General features: G+C 46.2%; 1 protein-coding gene across 5 annotated transcripts in view; it reads right to left on the bottom strand.

Moving 5' to 3' along the window:
* The window catches only part of Cdc14a (cell division cycle 14A), a 190,900-nt gene extending 178,735 nt beyond the window's left edge, over positions 1–12,165 (bottom strand). For 3 of the 5 annotated variants that reach the window (XM_017800531.2, XM_017800530.2, XM_029568156.1), the window contains exons 1-2: positions 12,022–12,165; positions 11,159–11,249 (exon numbers count right to left, since the gene is read on the bottom strand). In XM_017800531.2, coding sequence (XP_017656020.1) covers positions 11,159–11,249; positions 12,022–12,070 — 140 coding nt within the window. In that variant the 5' untranslated portion in view covers positions 12,071–12,165. The remainder of the gene's footprint in view (positions 1–11,158; positions 11,250–12,021) is intronic. The other 2 variants (XM_017800532.2, XM_017800533.2) reach the window with 1 other exon arrangement.
* Positions 12,166–15,356: the final 3,191 nt, after the last annotated feature.

Below are 15,356 nucleotides of genomic sequence, written 5' to 3'. Positions count from 1 at the left end.
AAAGAAAAGAAAGAAAGAAATCAGGGGTTGGAAAGATGGCTTAGCATTAAGGACACTGACTGCTCTTGCAGAAGACCCAGGTTCAATTTCCAGCACCCACATGGCAGCTGACAACCGTCTTTAACTCTAGTTCCAGAGGATCCAATGTCCTCTTCTGACCTCCAAAGCATTGCATGACACAGTGCACTCACATACATATAGGCGATACACTCATACACATATAAAATAAAATACAAAATAAAATAAAATAAGAAATCAGTTTTACAAAGATCTCAATTCAGGAATCTCACAAATCTGCAACCCAAGTGAATCTGAACCAAACAAAGTCAGATTGTTTCTTTTTAAAGCTTTCCAAAAACCCCATGCTGGCCCTTTAGCTATGTTTACAAGAGACTTCCAATTTTACGCAAAGTCTAGTCTTGTTTTGAACTCAATGTTCAGAAAACGTGGTGCCTGGTCTCTTTGCCCAATGCATGTTGGGTTCATCAGTAGACCAGGGTGCTAGTGGTTATCAGTGGCAAGTACATTGACAGAGCTGCCAAAAGCTAACCGACTGTGAGCAACACCAAGAAGACCAGGTATGGTGACGCACACATGTAATACCAGTACTCAGGAGGCAAGACCAGGTATGGTGACGCACGCATGTAATACCAGTACTCAGGAGGCAAGACCAGGTATGGTGATGCACGCATGTAATACCAGTACTCAGGAGGCAAGACCAGGTATGGTGACGCACGCATGTAATACCAGTACTCAGGAGGCTGTGGCAGGAAGATCATAAGCTCAGGCCACCCTGGCTATACAGCAAGACCCTGTCTCAAGAAAAACAAAAGGAAGAAAGAAAGGAAGTGAGGGTGGGAGGGAGAGAGGGAAGGAGGGAGAGAGGGAAGGAGGAAGAGAGGAAAGAAGGATCAACTTACAGAAGCCATCAATCAAAATTAACCAGGCTGGGCATGGTGACACATGCCTTCAGTCCCAGCACTCAGGAGGCAGAGGGAGGTATATCTTTATGAGATCGAAGCCAGCCTCATCTACATAGTGAGTTTTGGGCCAGCTGGGGCTGCAGGAAGATCCTGTTTCAAAAAGACGAAAAAAAATTTAAAATAAATAAATAAAAACTAACCAAATAACACCAAACAGAAGCCATCTGGTACACAAGCAGAGGTCTTTTTTTAAAATTAGGTGTGTGTATGTGTGTGTTTGGGTGTCTGTATGTCTGTGTCTGTGTGTCTGTGTGTCTGTGTGTCTGTGTCTGTCTGTGTCTGTGTGCATATACATGTCACATCATGCCTGTGGAGGTCAGAGGACAACTTATGGAAGGTCTCTCCTTCCATCATGTAGATCCTGGGGATCGAACTCAGGTCATCAGGGCTTGGTAAAAAAGGCACCTTTCCCTACTAAGCCATCTCACCCAACCTGGCCCTTTCATTCTTAGAAGGCCCTAAACCTAGCCTGAATCATGATTTGTTTGGTCAATGTGTTGTTTGTGATGATGGAGTCTGAGTTACAGGGAGCAGTCAGTCATGAACAGTCAATTCGTTAAGACAGAAACACAGGTTCATTTTAGAAAGGTCTACAGCCAAATAGCATTTCAGATGTGATTGTGAAAGCCAGAGATAGAGCCTGGTTGTAGAGTACACGCTTAGCCTGTTTCACGTGAAGCCAGGAGTTCCATCTCCAGCCCCTCCAAAAACCAGAGCTAGAACTTCGTAATTCTCTGTTGAAGTTGCCTTGCTGAAATGTCACATTCTTGGACAAAAAGTAGAGACATGTTCTACCAGCATGTGTCGATCAAGACTAAACTTGAAATAAACCACCTTTTCTAAGTCCCAAAAGAAAATTACATTTTATAGCAAAAGAAGTTTCCAAACTGGTACACTCTTCATTTCATCGACAGGCGTGAACATGCTGAAGATCAAAATATTAACTTAATAAATAAAGGGAAAACTTTATTTAAAAACTATATAGTTCAGGGGCAAATGGGATGGAGGGTAAAGGTTCTTGCCATGAAAGTTTGAAAACCTGAGTTCAATCCCTGGAACCCACATAAAGATAAAAGAGAACTGACTCCACAAAGTTGTTCTCCGACCTCCACATAGGCATGCACACACACATACACTCATAATAATAATAATAATAATAATAATAATAATAAAAATTATGGTTCAATACAAATTTTTGCTTAGTTTTTTGAGATAAGCTCTCACTCTATAGCTGAGGCTAGCCCCAAACTCACAGCACTCCTCCTGCCTCAGATTCCCATGTGCTATGATTATAGGTGTGAGCCACTACCTTCAGGAAACACAAACTTCTCGTGTAAAAAAATTCTCTGTCAGCCTGGCGTGGTGACACACACCTTTTGTCAGAGCACTCAGGAGACAGAGGCAGGCGGATCTCTGTGAGTTCAAGGCCAGCCTGGTCTACATAGCGAGTCCAGGCCAGCTGGGACTACAGAGAGACCCTGTCTCAAAAAGACCAAAAAAAAAATTCTCTGTCAACCATAAATAGTTGTGAGCATTTAACAGATGTTTCTGTAACAAGCTGAGTACCCAGGATAGGCATTGCCTGTTGCTTGAAGACCACCAAAGTTAAAGACTGCATTACAATGAACCCATTTTTACTTCCTGTTTCCTGCCTAACAACACAAAACAGAACCACAACCACAAACAGGTAGTTCCTCCTTCTGATTTAGATACACCTACTTAATCTGTCACTTTCTCCCAGTCATCCAAGATAGAAACTTGGAACTTACCTTCCATTCCTCCTCTCAATCTCAACCCCAGTCCCAAATCCAGTCAACACATCCTTTCTGGTCTCTCCCCACCTGGCCTCTGCTCTCCTACCCTGCCACAGCCTCACTGACCCCCACCTACCACCTGGCCAGTTCCTTTCCATTCCTCAGCAGGCTGAATGGGCTGATACCCAGCACTCCACAAGGCAGCCCGCCCATCCTCACCTGTGACTGTTCTCCATTCAGATATTCCATCTCCCCTAACAGGCTCCGGCTCCTCCCAAACATACCTGTTCTCATGACCACCTGAAGTCATCCTTCCTTCCTTCCTCCTTCCTCCTTCCTCCTTCCTGTCTTATCTTCCTTCCCTCTATCCTTCTGCCCCTCCCTCCCTCTTTTTCCCCTCCCTCCCTGCTTTCTTTCTTTTTCTTCCTTCCCTCTCTCCCTCTCCATCTCTTCCTTCTTTCTTTCCTTCCCTCCCTCCTTCCTCTCTTTCCTTCCTCACTCATTCATTCGACTTGAGTTTCTCGCACACCACCTTTATGCCAAGCATTGTGCTAGGTACAGGGATTTGGTGATGCATACAAACAGGTACTGCTGGTCCTCAGAGATCATAAAACGCCCCCGTGCTCTTTACACATCAAACATCACTCTGAAGTCTTTTAATGTCCTGGGCGGTAACAAGTTCTCGCTTTCTTGGCTTCTGTCATAGACTGCCCTACACCGTTTCCACTTCATTCACCTGTGTTTATCCAATTCAGTAGCACAGTGGCCTGCATCAAAATTTTACCCCAATTATATGCTTTCTTGTGTAGCAATTTTCAGCTACTTACAAGCTTTAAATTGTACTGTTTACACCCCATTAAAAAAATGTGACCAGCCTTTTTTTTTAAGCACAAAGTTGTTTTGAGCTGTGGCTAAGTAAAAGTCATTTACTTTGAGCTTGGGAATGTGTTTATGAACTTACAAATGAGAACATCTGATGACTTAGGAGTTTACTTCAAACAAAATAATGAAGCTGCCCTAGGGTGGCCTGGCACAGACAGCTCTCTCTCCCACAGCCCTCTCTCACACTACCTGAAGAAATCAAGCAACTTAAGCCAGGCGTGGTGGTGCACATCTTGGATCCCAGCACTCAGGAGGCAGAGGCAGGCGGATCTCTGAGATCAAGGTCAGCCTGGTTACACAGTGAGTTTCAGGCTGGCTGGGGCTACAGGGAGACCCTGTCTCAAAAAGACCAAAACAACAACAACAAAAAAAACACCTTAAGCACCTCAGTTCAAATGTATGTTTTCACCAGGGTTACCTTAAGCAAATTGAAAATTTGAGTTAACAAGTTATTGCTACAAAGTTTTAAAAGAATATATATCATTAATGCCAAAAAAAAAAGGTCAAAACTGTGTTTAAATAAATCAATTCCCTCAAAGTAAAATTTGACAGCAGTGAGTCACAGCAGTAAGAATAAACTGTGAGGAGCCAGGCGTGGTGGCTCACACCTGTAATCTCAGCACCTGGGAGAATGAGACGGGAAGATTTCCACCAGTGCAAGACTAGCCTAGGCTACATAGTGAGTTCCCGGTCAGCAGTGCTACAAAGTGAGACCCGGTCTCAGAAAACCAAAAGGAAAAGTGAAATTGACTGTGAGGGCTGGGGATGCTCAGTGTTAGAGCATCTGCCTAACACACAAGATTCTCAATTTGATCCCCAACACTGCAAAAAAAAGGACTGACTGTAAACTGAAAGCAATAAATATACTGCCTAAGAATGCATACTACATCATGTATACACTGTATATAAATGCCTACAATTTATATGTTCAAGACAGAAGATATAAAAAAGCAGGTCTACAGGGGCTGGAGAGATGGTTCATCAGTTAAAAGCAGAAGCTGCTCTTGCAGAGGACCCACGTTTGGTTCCCAGCACCTACATGGCAGCTAACAACCATCCATAACTCCAGATCCAGGAGATCCAACACCCTCTTCTGACCTCCACCGGAATTGCACAACATGGGTGCATTTACGTGCAGGCAATACACTCATACACATAAAATGAAAATAAGTAAAATTAAATAAATAAATAAATAAATAAATGGCAGGTCTGCAAAGCAAGATGTGCTCACTGATGCAGTAGAGCCGTGAATGTGATGGGAACAACCAACTTCTTTTGGAATGAATTTAAGGCCTGCTCCACAGGAAGGATTTCAGGCCTGGTAATACAAATCTGGTAAAAGACGCTCGGTTTGGGAGATCTCAGGCCCTAGGGAAAAACCTACGATTGTTTTGCTAAACAACATGTTGTCAAATTGCCTTCTAAATATTTATGCTTATACCCATGTGTTAGTGCTGCTCCCAACCTTGGCCAGAGAAGCTTTGCTTTGCAACAGTCAGTAGTTAATGCAGAGACTCATAACTTCTCAAAGTGCTGAGAATATGTGTCTACTGATAGCCATAAACAGGGCATCTATACAGTATCTCCCCTGCTCCCCGCAAGGCTGAGGGAATATCTTAGATGAGGGGTGGAAAGAGGTACAGGATGGGAGGAATGCTGGGAAATGCTGTCTTTGGGACATGGCATGGCCACTGCACCCCAGAACTCACTGTGACTCTGATGATCTCCATAAGACCAAGCCAACAAGATCAGTCCACATTCCAACAGGCAGCACTAAATGGACTTCAATGGATTATTAACAACACAAAAAGGAGTAGACACAAAGAGGGAAGGGAGACATGATGGGAGTGTCTGTGGAGGGAGTGGGAAGGAGAAACTGAAGGTTTCTGGAGGGGGGTTGGACAGGAGAGTTAGGGGTGCATATAATCAAAATGCAGTGTTCACATGTGTGGAACTGTCAAATAATAAATAAGATAGTCTGTTTATTAAAAAGCAGACCTGAAAAACATAGGGTTTTGTTTGGTTGGTTGGTTGGTTAGTTAGTTGTTTGGGATCTCATATATCAGGCTGACCTTGAACTCATTATATAACCAAGAATGACCTTGAACTCTTACCTCCTTCCTGGTACTGAGATTCCAAGCAATGTTTATGCAGTGCTAGGGACTGAATGCAAGCACTCTACAAACTGAACTCCAGCCCTAGTTTGTTTTTGTTTGTTTCGTTTTGTTTTATTTTTGGCCGTTTTGAGACAGGGTCTCCCTAAAGCCCCAGCTGGCCTGGAACTCACTATGTAGACAGGCTGGCCTCGATCTCACAGATTTGCCTCCCTTTGCTTCCCAAGTGCTGGGATTAAAGACGCACGCCACCACGCCTGGTTTCCTTGCTCTATTTTTTAAGACAGGATCTCACTGCGTAGCCTGTTCTAGCCTTGAATTCACAATCCATCTGTCTCAACTTCCCAAACAGGAGTCACCACATCCACCTGAGACTATCTGTCCCAGGGCTGGGGATGAGCCCTGGGCCTTGTGCATGCTAGACAGGAGCTCTCCCACTGAGCTACAGTCCCAGCTGAGATTGCTCACTCTTAACAAGTTAAAATACTCGGCGACATTTCTCGGATTCACTAGAGAAACTTCTAAAAACGCAGTCTCCAAAACATCTCCATTTCGGGCCATGTCCTGTGATTTCAGCACCTTTCCTCTGCAAACCCAAGAGCAGAAGGAAGAGAAAGGGGCCTGGCTGCAGTCAAGATGCTGAATCCCACCCTTCCGGCAGACTGGCTTTCCATGCTGTTAACAAAGGACGCAAGGGGTCACAAATTAACACATTTGGTTTTGCTAACTCCTGAGCCAAAAACCACGAGCCAAGTTATTAAAAGTTAGCCTCTATTTGGATTACAGGGCCCCATTCCAACACCAAAGAATAAACCATTCTAGAGAACTGTGTGCTTAATCTAATTCAGATAAATCTTTGAAAGATTTTTTTATGGAACTATTTTTTGTACCACTAGCATTTAACCTATACTCTTGTTTTAAAACTCTGGCCCTGTGAAAACACATTTTAACCAAAGGACAAAGTATGATTTCTTATCATCCATGTTTTACTAACACTGCTCAGGCCTTCATGGAATGAGATAAGTTCTGTTTAAAAACCAAACAGAAGCCTGGCATGGTGGTGCACGGTTTTAGTCTCAGCACTTGAGAGGCAGAGGCAGGTGGATCTCTGTACATTTAAGGCCAGCCTGATCCAAGTTCCAAGTTCCAAGCCTGCCAGTGCCAGTACTATATTACGTATAATAGTGACATTCTGTCAAGCAGGCAGGGAGGGAGGGAGAGAGGGAGGGACAGAGAGAGGGAGGGACAGAGGGAGGAAGGGAGGGAGGGAGGGAGGGAGGAAGAAGGAAGGGAAGGAAGGAATCAAGTGAAAAAATTCAAACTTTAATTCTGAAGCCATTTTGTTCAATTTTCTTGTTCACTCTTTCCAGGTCACTATTTCAATCATGAAGTTCTATCAACCTTTGTTACAACTCAATAAACATCTGCACAAAATACAGCTATATCTAGACTAAACATACTCTAATATTTAAAGAGCCAAGTTAATAGTTTCTAAGGTGATAATTTACCCAGAAAAGCAACTTTTCATTGGGACATTCAGCAAATAATTACAGTTATGGGGCTATCTGAGGCCCAGTGTGATAGTGTATATAAATATGCTCCTTTCCTGGAAGATTGGCACATTAGCGTGTCTGCCCTCTACAGAAGCTCCCAGGGACTCTGTAGTCCCTCCCATTCCACTTTTCCAAGAAATGAAGCCAGAGATGGATGCCAAGGCCTCTCCCTCTGCCCATCCCTCTCGACCCTCAGGTTTTTTTTCTCTTGCTTGGCTAATTATTTACACATCCTTCCCTTAATCCCCTTATCCTGCTTCTACCTGTGAACACCTTGACCTCTTCTTCCCCAGAATATTCTTCCCACTTCATCCTCTCCATGGGAAACTCGAACTTTAAGCACTTCAAAGGTGTGTGACCTTCAACAAGAATGTGAATAGCACTTTAGTTTCTGAAATTTAATCTGACCAAGACGGAATGCTAGATCTTCTCACCAAAGCCCACCCTGCTTCCTTGTTTCACTTCATGGCTCCCTCGGACCCACTCTGATAGGACAATTCCAGGAACTACTTTGATGTCTTTCCTCAGCATCCACCGGACCTGTTACCAAAACACATGCATTCAGATCCTGTCTTTCCATCACCATGGCCACTGCCTCAATCTAGGTCTTTTTCTTCCCCCTGAGCATGCCAGAGTTTTTCTACGTGGGCTCTTATTTCCTCTCTAATGGCCTTTTTTGTTTTTGTTTCATTTCTGAGTTTGGGATTTGGGGTGAGGGAGCTGGGGGATTCTTTTGTGTGGTTGGCTGGGTTTTGTTGGTTTTGGTTTTGGTATTTATTGTGAGCCTGAGCCTTTACAGCTATGCCAGATCTCCAGCCCTTGTAGTTCCAGCTGGCTTGAATCCACTATGTAGACCAGGTTGGCCTCGGTCTCACAGAGATCCATTTGCCTCTGCCTCCCCAGTGCTGGGATTAAAGGCGTGCACCACTTCACTCAGTGCTCTAATGGGTCTTAAATAATGTTATCACACTAATTTTTTGACAAAGGATGTATATCCGCTGGAACCAGATGTTTTTGTTTCAAATTCCAGCTCTGTTACTTCTTACTTCAGTGACCCTGGGCAAGTTACCCAACCTCCCTGTCCTTATTCTCTCTCACCTTTGTACAAAAGGATGGGAGTGGTGCTCGCTTCATAGAACTATTGTGAAAACAAAGTGTATTAAAAGCCGAGAGGCACCAGAACAGTATCTGGAACACATGAAACTGCTTAGTAAATGTGTGTCCTTATTTACAATTAGTATGAATCCGGCCATACCATCCCTGCCCCAGAATCCTTCCAAAAGTCCCAAGGCACATAAGGGTAACTACAGGTTCCTTCCCCTGGCATTCAGTCTGTCCCCACCCGACCTCTCAGTGTCATATTCCACACTACCGCATGTGACCTGTATATACACCAGGCAAAGTAAAGGACTTACTGAACACGCATTCTGGCCTCCCTCATAATTCCTGACTCTTCTCTCTCTCCTCTCACAGCCCTGCCTGAAAAAAACCTGTCCCTCCTTCAAGCTAACCTTAGCTCTTCTACAGAGCTTGTTCTGTTACCATCCTTGTGTGAATTCTTCCTAAGACTGGGGTGAGGTTTCTCTTAAGGCAGCTCTGTGCCCTTTAATTGCATTCTCTTAGTCTCTTTAAAGGTTCAGAATTCCTTGACGGGAACATGTACATTCCTCATGTTAATTCTCTGTACCACCAAGCACAGTGTAATAATATGTAACAAAAAGGTAGGTTTCCGGGTAGTCACTACTGCGGTGAGGTGCGGTTAATTCACACTGGGGGAAATACAGGCTCTGTAGAGGTGGAGTAGCAGTCATTTCTTTTTGTTTGATTGATTGGTTATCTCACTTTGTAGCCCAGGCTTGCTTGGAATTCACTGTGTAGTCCAGACTAACCCCCAGCTCAAAGCAACCCTCCTGCCTCAGTCTCCCAAGTGCTGGGATTACAGGTATAAGGCATCATATCTGGCTTCTTATACTTTCAAACTCACATGCAAACTTAAAAATGAACCAGGTGGCCCCTCTAGCAATTCTTTCAAAAATCACGTTTTATTATTAGAATCAAAATGTCTTTGTGAACTGTGTTCAGTTGACTAAACATAATTTTTTTGCTAGGTCTACCACCTAGCAATCCCAAGACACTGAGTGACTCAGACCTCAATAAACGAAGTTCATTCAATAACATTAATAAACCCTGACACCTTAGTCACTGCAGAAGTGACCATAATATATCCACAGTCCCTACCTTCAGACACAGGAGAGGTCCCTAGGCCCTCAACTCACAGAAAGAAAGTCGCCACAGTGCCCAACAATAGTGTCCACTCAATAAACGGTATTGGCAGTGACATCATCCAGGTATACAGGGTCAGGGAGCAGGCTGTGTACAACTCCATTCTAAGAGCAGGGCTGTAATCTGACACCGGGGATTCAGACCTCTGCCACAGCAGCTCAGGGCATTCAGGAACAACAGCAAAGGGCTCTTTTATTCCCACTCACTTCAGAGCCATTCAAGAAGCACCCTCTTCCCAGTGCCACTAGGAGAAATGTCCTGAAAACATCAGTTTCAAGAACCCCTACAGGGAAGTGACAATTAAAGGCTGTTTTCTTTCAGATAAAATTTAGACTCGTCCAAGTCCAGAATACTCCCTTTTCCGAGGCCCAGTGGTACCCACAAATCCCTAGGCAGAATTGCCAATATCCTTTCAAGGAGAATAAGTCCTAAAAAGTTTATTATGGTTCATTTAATGATGCTGATTTGACTGTACATTAGGTTAAGATAGCAACAAACAAATGTCCAGGTTACATTATCAGTGTATAAGCGGCTCCTCTGAAATATCATCTTTTAAAATATTTTATTATTATTTTATGTGTATGCATGTTATTGCCTGCATGTAGGTAAGTACACCCGTGTTGTCCAATGCCTACAGAGGACAGAAGAGGCTGTCAGATGCCCTAGAACTGGAGTTACAGACAGTTAGCTGCCATGTGGGTGCTGGGATTTGAACTGGTTGTTCTTCTGCAAGGACATCCAGTGTTCTTAACCGCTGAGCCATCTCTCCAGTCCCCTGAAATATCAGCTTTTAGTAAAAGAATATAACTCAATTCGGCCCTCTGACTTTGTACTATGTACTGCTTTTATGAATGGAGATGTGTATCTCTCCAATTAATTGTTTACTGGGCTTTCCTTTAGCTGGATGTTCTTTCACAGAATACAGTTCCTTGTTCTTATTTTACACTCACACATCCTAGCCCCACAGAAGCAAAGTAGCTAAAGAAAGTACATGAGCACTCTATTACCACTTATGCAAAGGCAGCAAAAATAATGCCATGACGCTTGGTGCACCTACATAAAATAACTCAATCATACAGAGAAAATCTTCCTCATAGATACGACTTGGATACAGCTCCCTGCAGCTCCTGTGTCCCACTTTCTGAAAACAAGCTGTGCAAACAAAAACATCCTGACATACAACAGAACCTTGTTGAACTGCACAGCTTAAGTAATACACACACTGCCCTGTACTCTGTGGATGCTCCATAAATACCTGGTGACTGATTCACAGGCCAATTACACAGCTGGCAGTGACAAAGTGTGGGACTGCTTGAACCCACTCTTAGGGAGGTTAGGAATCCACAGTTGCTGTGGGAATAGAAGGAACTAATATCCACAGAATCCTAAAAAGACTGCAATGTTGACAAGCTCAAATTATGTTGATTTTCTCTGGATAACTCCCCAAGTCCCCCAGCCTTAGAAAACCGGCCATGTCACCTGAACCACTGGGGGAAAGTGAGTAAAACTGTCATAAAGATGCAGAGTGTTTGCTTATTAAAGAACAGCAAGGTAAATACTTGAGGGGGCAAAAAATGAGAGAAACTTACTTTTCATACACCAGCTCCTCATCGATGGAGAAGTAGTGGGTATTTACTGTGCTTTTTGGTCTATTCCTTAAAGTAGCAAAATACAATCGATCTGAAAGACAAGTTTAAAAGACAGAAGAATGCATGAAAAGTAGAAAAGTTAGGCTTGGAGTGCTGTGCACACACGAATGATCGATAATAACTGCTACACATAACGTAAAGACCCTTTAACACACGGATTCTTGCCAGATCTCGCCCAGAAAGCGACAGAACCCCCCAAAAAGCACAACTTCCAGAAAGCCAGAAGAGGGTCTGCTGAGGACCCAAGAGGGGGCAGAGCACCGGCATGCCCCCCACTTCCCCCCGACCCTAGGTCCGTGCCGGCGGGTGCAGGTAGACAGGAGCTGCGAGTACCCGCAAAACTGGAGACACAAGTTTGGTTCAGAAATCTCCAGATCTCTGCTGCCGCGGAAGGGGAAGGGAGACGAGTCTCTCCTCCTGTAGATTCGCAGATGACAAGAGGAAGGGAGGAAAAGCAGGGGGTGTGGTTGGAAGGGTGTCCGGAAAGCCCAGGCCAGCAGCAATGGGGTTAGAGGATTAACCCACACAGGGTCCCCAAGAGTGGATGGGTGGAGGAGGCCAGGCAGAGAAGCCTGCGCTGTCCCATTACCGGGAAGCTGCGGAGGGAGTAAGGGACGCCAGAAAGAAGCCGGAAGCAGGGGGTCCACGGGGAGTCGAGAGTGGAGAGGGAGAAAGGGCTGGAGCAGCAGCAGCCGCGGGACACCAGGACCGCGGGAGACCCCAGGGGCAGAGGCTGGGACAAAGGAGCGAGAAAAGAGTTGGGGGCGTGGAAGGGCCGAGGGACGCCGGGGGGCCGCTCTCACCTTTCATGAACTCGCAAGCCCCGATTAGTTCCCCTGACTCTGCTGCCATCTTAAGAGAGATCCGCACGGGGGCGGGCTGGGCTGGGGCCAGCTGAGGTCACCCGCCCCCGGGGGCTTCCCCACTGCCCAGAAGCCGGGAAGCTCGCGGTCCGGATCCCCGAGCCCTCCTGTGCGAGGCGGCGGGTGCAGAAGAAGGCGGCTGCAGGGTCAGCGCGTGGGACGCCCCGGGGACATTCCGCGGGGAACCCGAGCCCGCTGGGCGCGGGACGAACACGCCCCGGGCTGTGGCCGCTGCTATACGGACGGTGCTGCCGCCGCTGCAGCTCCTGCTGCTGCTGCTGGTGCCGCCACCGCCGCCGCCGCCGCCTCTGCTGCTGATGCCTCGGCTGCTGCCCCAGCTGCCGCTGCTCCTGCAGCTGCCGCACGGTCGCCGCCGCTGCTCCTGGGCAACGCACACCAGCTCTCACGGCCGGGCAAAGTCTTCCTCCGGCTTCCAAAGTGATCATGGAGGAGGAGACGTCTGGCCCGGATCGCGCCCGTGGCCACTCGTGCGGCAGCGGGCAGGACTCCGGCGGTGCCCGCGGGGCTGGCGGCAGCTGCTGCGACTCCTCCTCCGACACCTCCTTTCAGCAGCAACTCTTCCACCCTCTGCGCCTCCTCCCCTTAAGTCCGCCCCCCGACCTGCCTCCCCCGCCTTCCGTCGGCCCCCTTCACTTTCAGGGCTCCTCGGCCATCCCTTAAAGGGACAGCCTGGCTCCTTCCTCCGCGCCGGCCTCGGGCCGCAGTTACCAGGCGCTCCGCGGGTCACTAGGAGCCGGTTGCTAAGACTTTGTTGCCGTTCATCAATTGCTGGACAGGAAACAGGGCCCTCACGGAGGGGAGGGTTGGCTGGGGGTATGTCGGGCGGGGCCAGAAAGTTATGAATGAAAAGGAAGGGTAGAGCTTGGATGTCTAAGCCGGCGCTGCTGCAGCCTCGGAGGCTGAGGGGCGCGGTCCCCGGTTCCTCTTCTGCGCCCGCCGTCTTCTTCCACCCCAGGTTTTTCTTCTCTCTCCCCGGCTCTTTCTTTCTTGCCCCACTCTCTCACGTTCTTCTAAACTCCTGCCACACACACACTGAAAAGCCCTGGACCCTCTCCACGTCCCCTCCTACCTCTAGCTAACCTTTCCACCAGCCCTGTCCCCGCCTCTGAGAGATCTGCATCTTTATAACCAAGTTTTAATAGATGCGCCACCTCCTAGCTCAGAAGTACCCGGAGTGCTGTCCTTCAAGTACTAGACTCTGCAATAACTTCGGCTTTGTTCTCAAGGGAAAAAGAAAAAAACCCTTCCCGTCAGGTTCTCAGCGTCCTGGGTTTGAAGCCGCCAGCGTGAGTGCAAAATCATCACATTTGTCTAAAAGTACTGCTCCGGTCCCGGAGCGGGCGAGGCCATCCAGGGCCATCCAGGGCGGAGAGGAGGGAAAGGACCACTTGCCCGCAAGGGAAATTAACAGAAAAGAATTTCTTCACACAGGCTCAGCCGAAGCCCTGCAAGAAGTAGACAGGTTCCTGTCCAGGAGGAACTTGTTTCTGCGAGGTTTTCCGTCCTATTAGAACAACTTTAATGCTGGGCGCCCTAGGGACGCACTTAGTGGGCAGTCCTTTCCAAACGAAAATGGCGCTACAGCGCCGCTATCCCCAGGGCATGCGCTCTGGGAAGTTTCTCCTGAAACAGGAAGGGATTTGCGCCTGGCTTTGGTTCGCAGTTGCTGACTGACCTCTAGAGAGAGGGGGAGCTCGCGTGAAGAGCCAGCTGAAGGAGGCAGGCAACTCAACTCATTAATCTTAAGCCATTAGCCTGCTTTGCAGGCTGGCCAGAAAGCTAAGCAAACACGAAAACTAAGTGAATACTGTGCTATTCAGAGAAATCATTCAGAGCATCTGAGGGATTCTGGCCAAACGTGTCCTTGGTGAGATGTTAAAAACAGACCCTACCCTTACATCCAAAAGCTTATCCCATTACCTTATACAGGAAAAATCACTAAAGAGCCCTTCTTGACAGTCTCACCTTCATATATAAAGGAAAAAAACTGAAAAAAAAATGTTTTTAAACCTGAAAGTCCTGAAAGGGTTGTAGTAAGCCTTGAACCCTTTTTAAAATGTGATCCATTTTCTAAGGGCCACAGGACTAGAGTGAAAAACAAAATCTCTCAAGCTCACTTAAATGTTGCTTTATCTTTATTTCCCCAAGTCTTGGTGTCACTGTGTTGACCAAAGTATTTTTTTGGAAAAATGTAATTGAGATTTTGCATGAATATGGAAAAAACAGATTATAGGAACCTCAAATACCCCCTTTGTCTAAAAAACTAAGTAAACCCAATTCTAAACTCATTTGTAAAGCTGCTGTTTTAAAATTCTTAAAGTCTAAACATTCGCTAAGAATTTCTTTGTCTGAATATTAGGAAAAGTCCCAACAGCAAGGGGAGCTTAGCACAACTTCGTAGATTGTAGTTACTCCTTCCACCAGATGGGTGCCAGAGATCCAACTTGAGTCCTCAGACATGGCAACAGGCACCTGTACTCACTGAGCCATCTAACAGGCCCTTGCTTGTTCTTTCGATTTTTTGAGATAGGTCTCATGTAGTCCAGGCTGGCCTGGAATGTATGTAGCCACGGATGACACTGAATTCCTGATCCTCTTGCCAGCACACAGGCCTGCATCACCACACTTACCCAGTACATAATTTTTTTTTTTAATTTCAGTATAGTCTCATGAGAAACCCAAGTCACTTTCAGAGAGGCCAGATTTAATTCAATACCCTCTTGTTTTCTACAATGAATTTAGAAGCATTTTTTTTTTCACGTAATTCTCCTTAGAAATTTTGGTCATGAAGAATGAATTATGACATAGCAGAGGTTCTTAAGTGAAAATGGGGACAGGAGAGAGGGCTCAGAGGTTAAGAGCACTTTTTCTGCCTTTCCAGAGGACCCAAGTTTAATTTCCACAACTCCCTATAGCTCCAGCTCCAGGGGATCTGACACTCTCTTCTTGCCTCTGAGGGCACTCCCACCACACTACTATACACACACACACACACACACACATACACACACACAAAAAAAAAAAAAAAAAAAAAAAAAAAAACATAAATCTTGCCAGGCCAGGCATGGTGCACACGCCTTTAATCCCAGCACTAAGGAGGCAGAGGCAAGCAGATCTATGTGAGTTTGAGGCCAGCCTGGTCTACATAATGAGTTCCAGGTCAGCCAGGGATACATAGTGAGACCCTGTCCAAGGGGGGGAAAAAAAAAAAAAGAAAAATGTAAACCAGATAGAACACAGAGCACATATACACA

The sequence above is a fragment of the Nannospalax galili genome, unplaced genomic scaffold, assembly GCF_000622305.1.
Source record: "Nannospalax galili isolate Female #2095 unplaced genomic scaffold, S.galili_v1.0 scaffold2280, whole genome shotgun sequence".
NCBI lineage: Eukaryota > Metazoa > Chordata > Mammalia > Rodentia > Spalacidae > Nannospalax > Nannospalax galili.
Note: the sequence above shows the minus strand (reverse complement) of the source record. Positions and strands in the feature narration are given on the sequence as shown.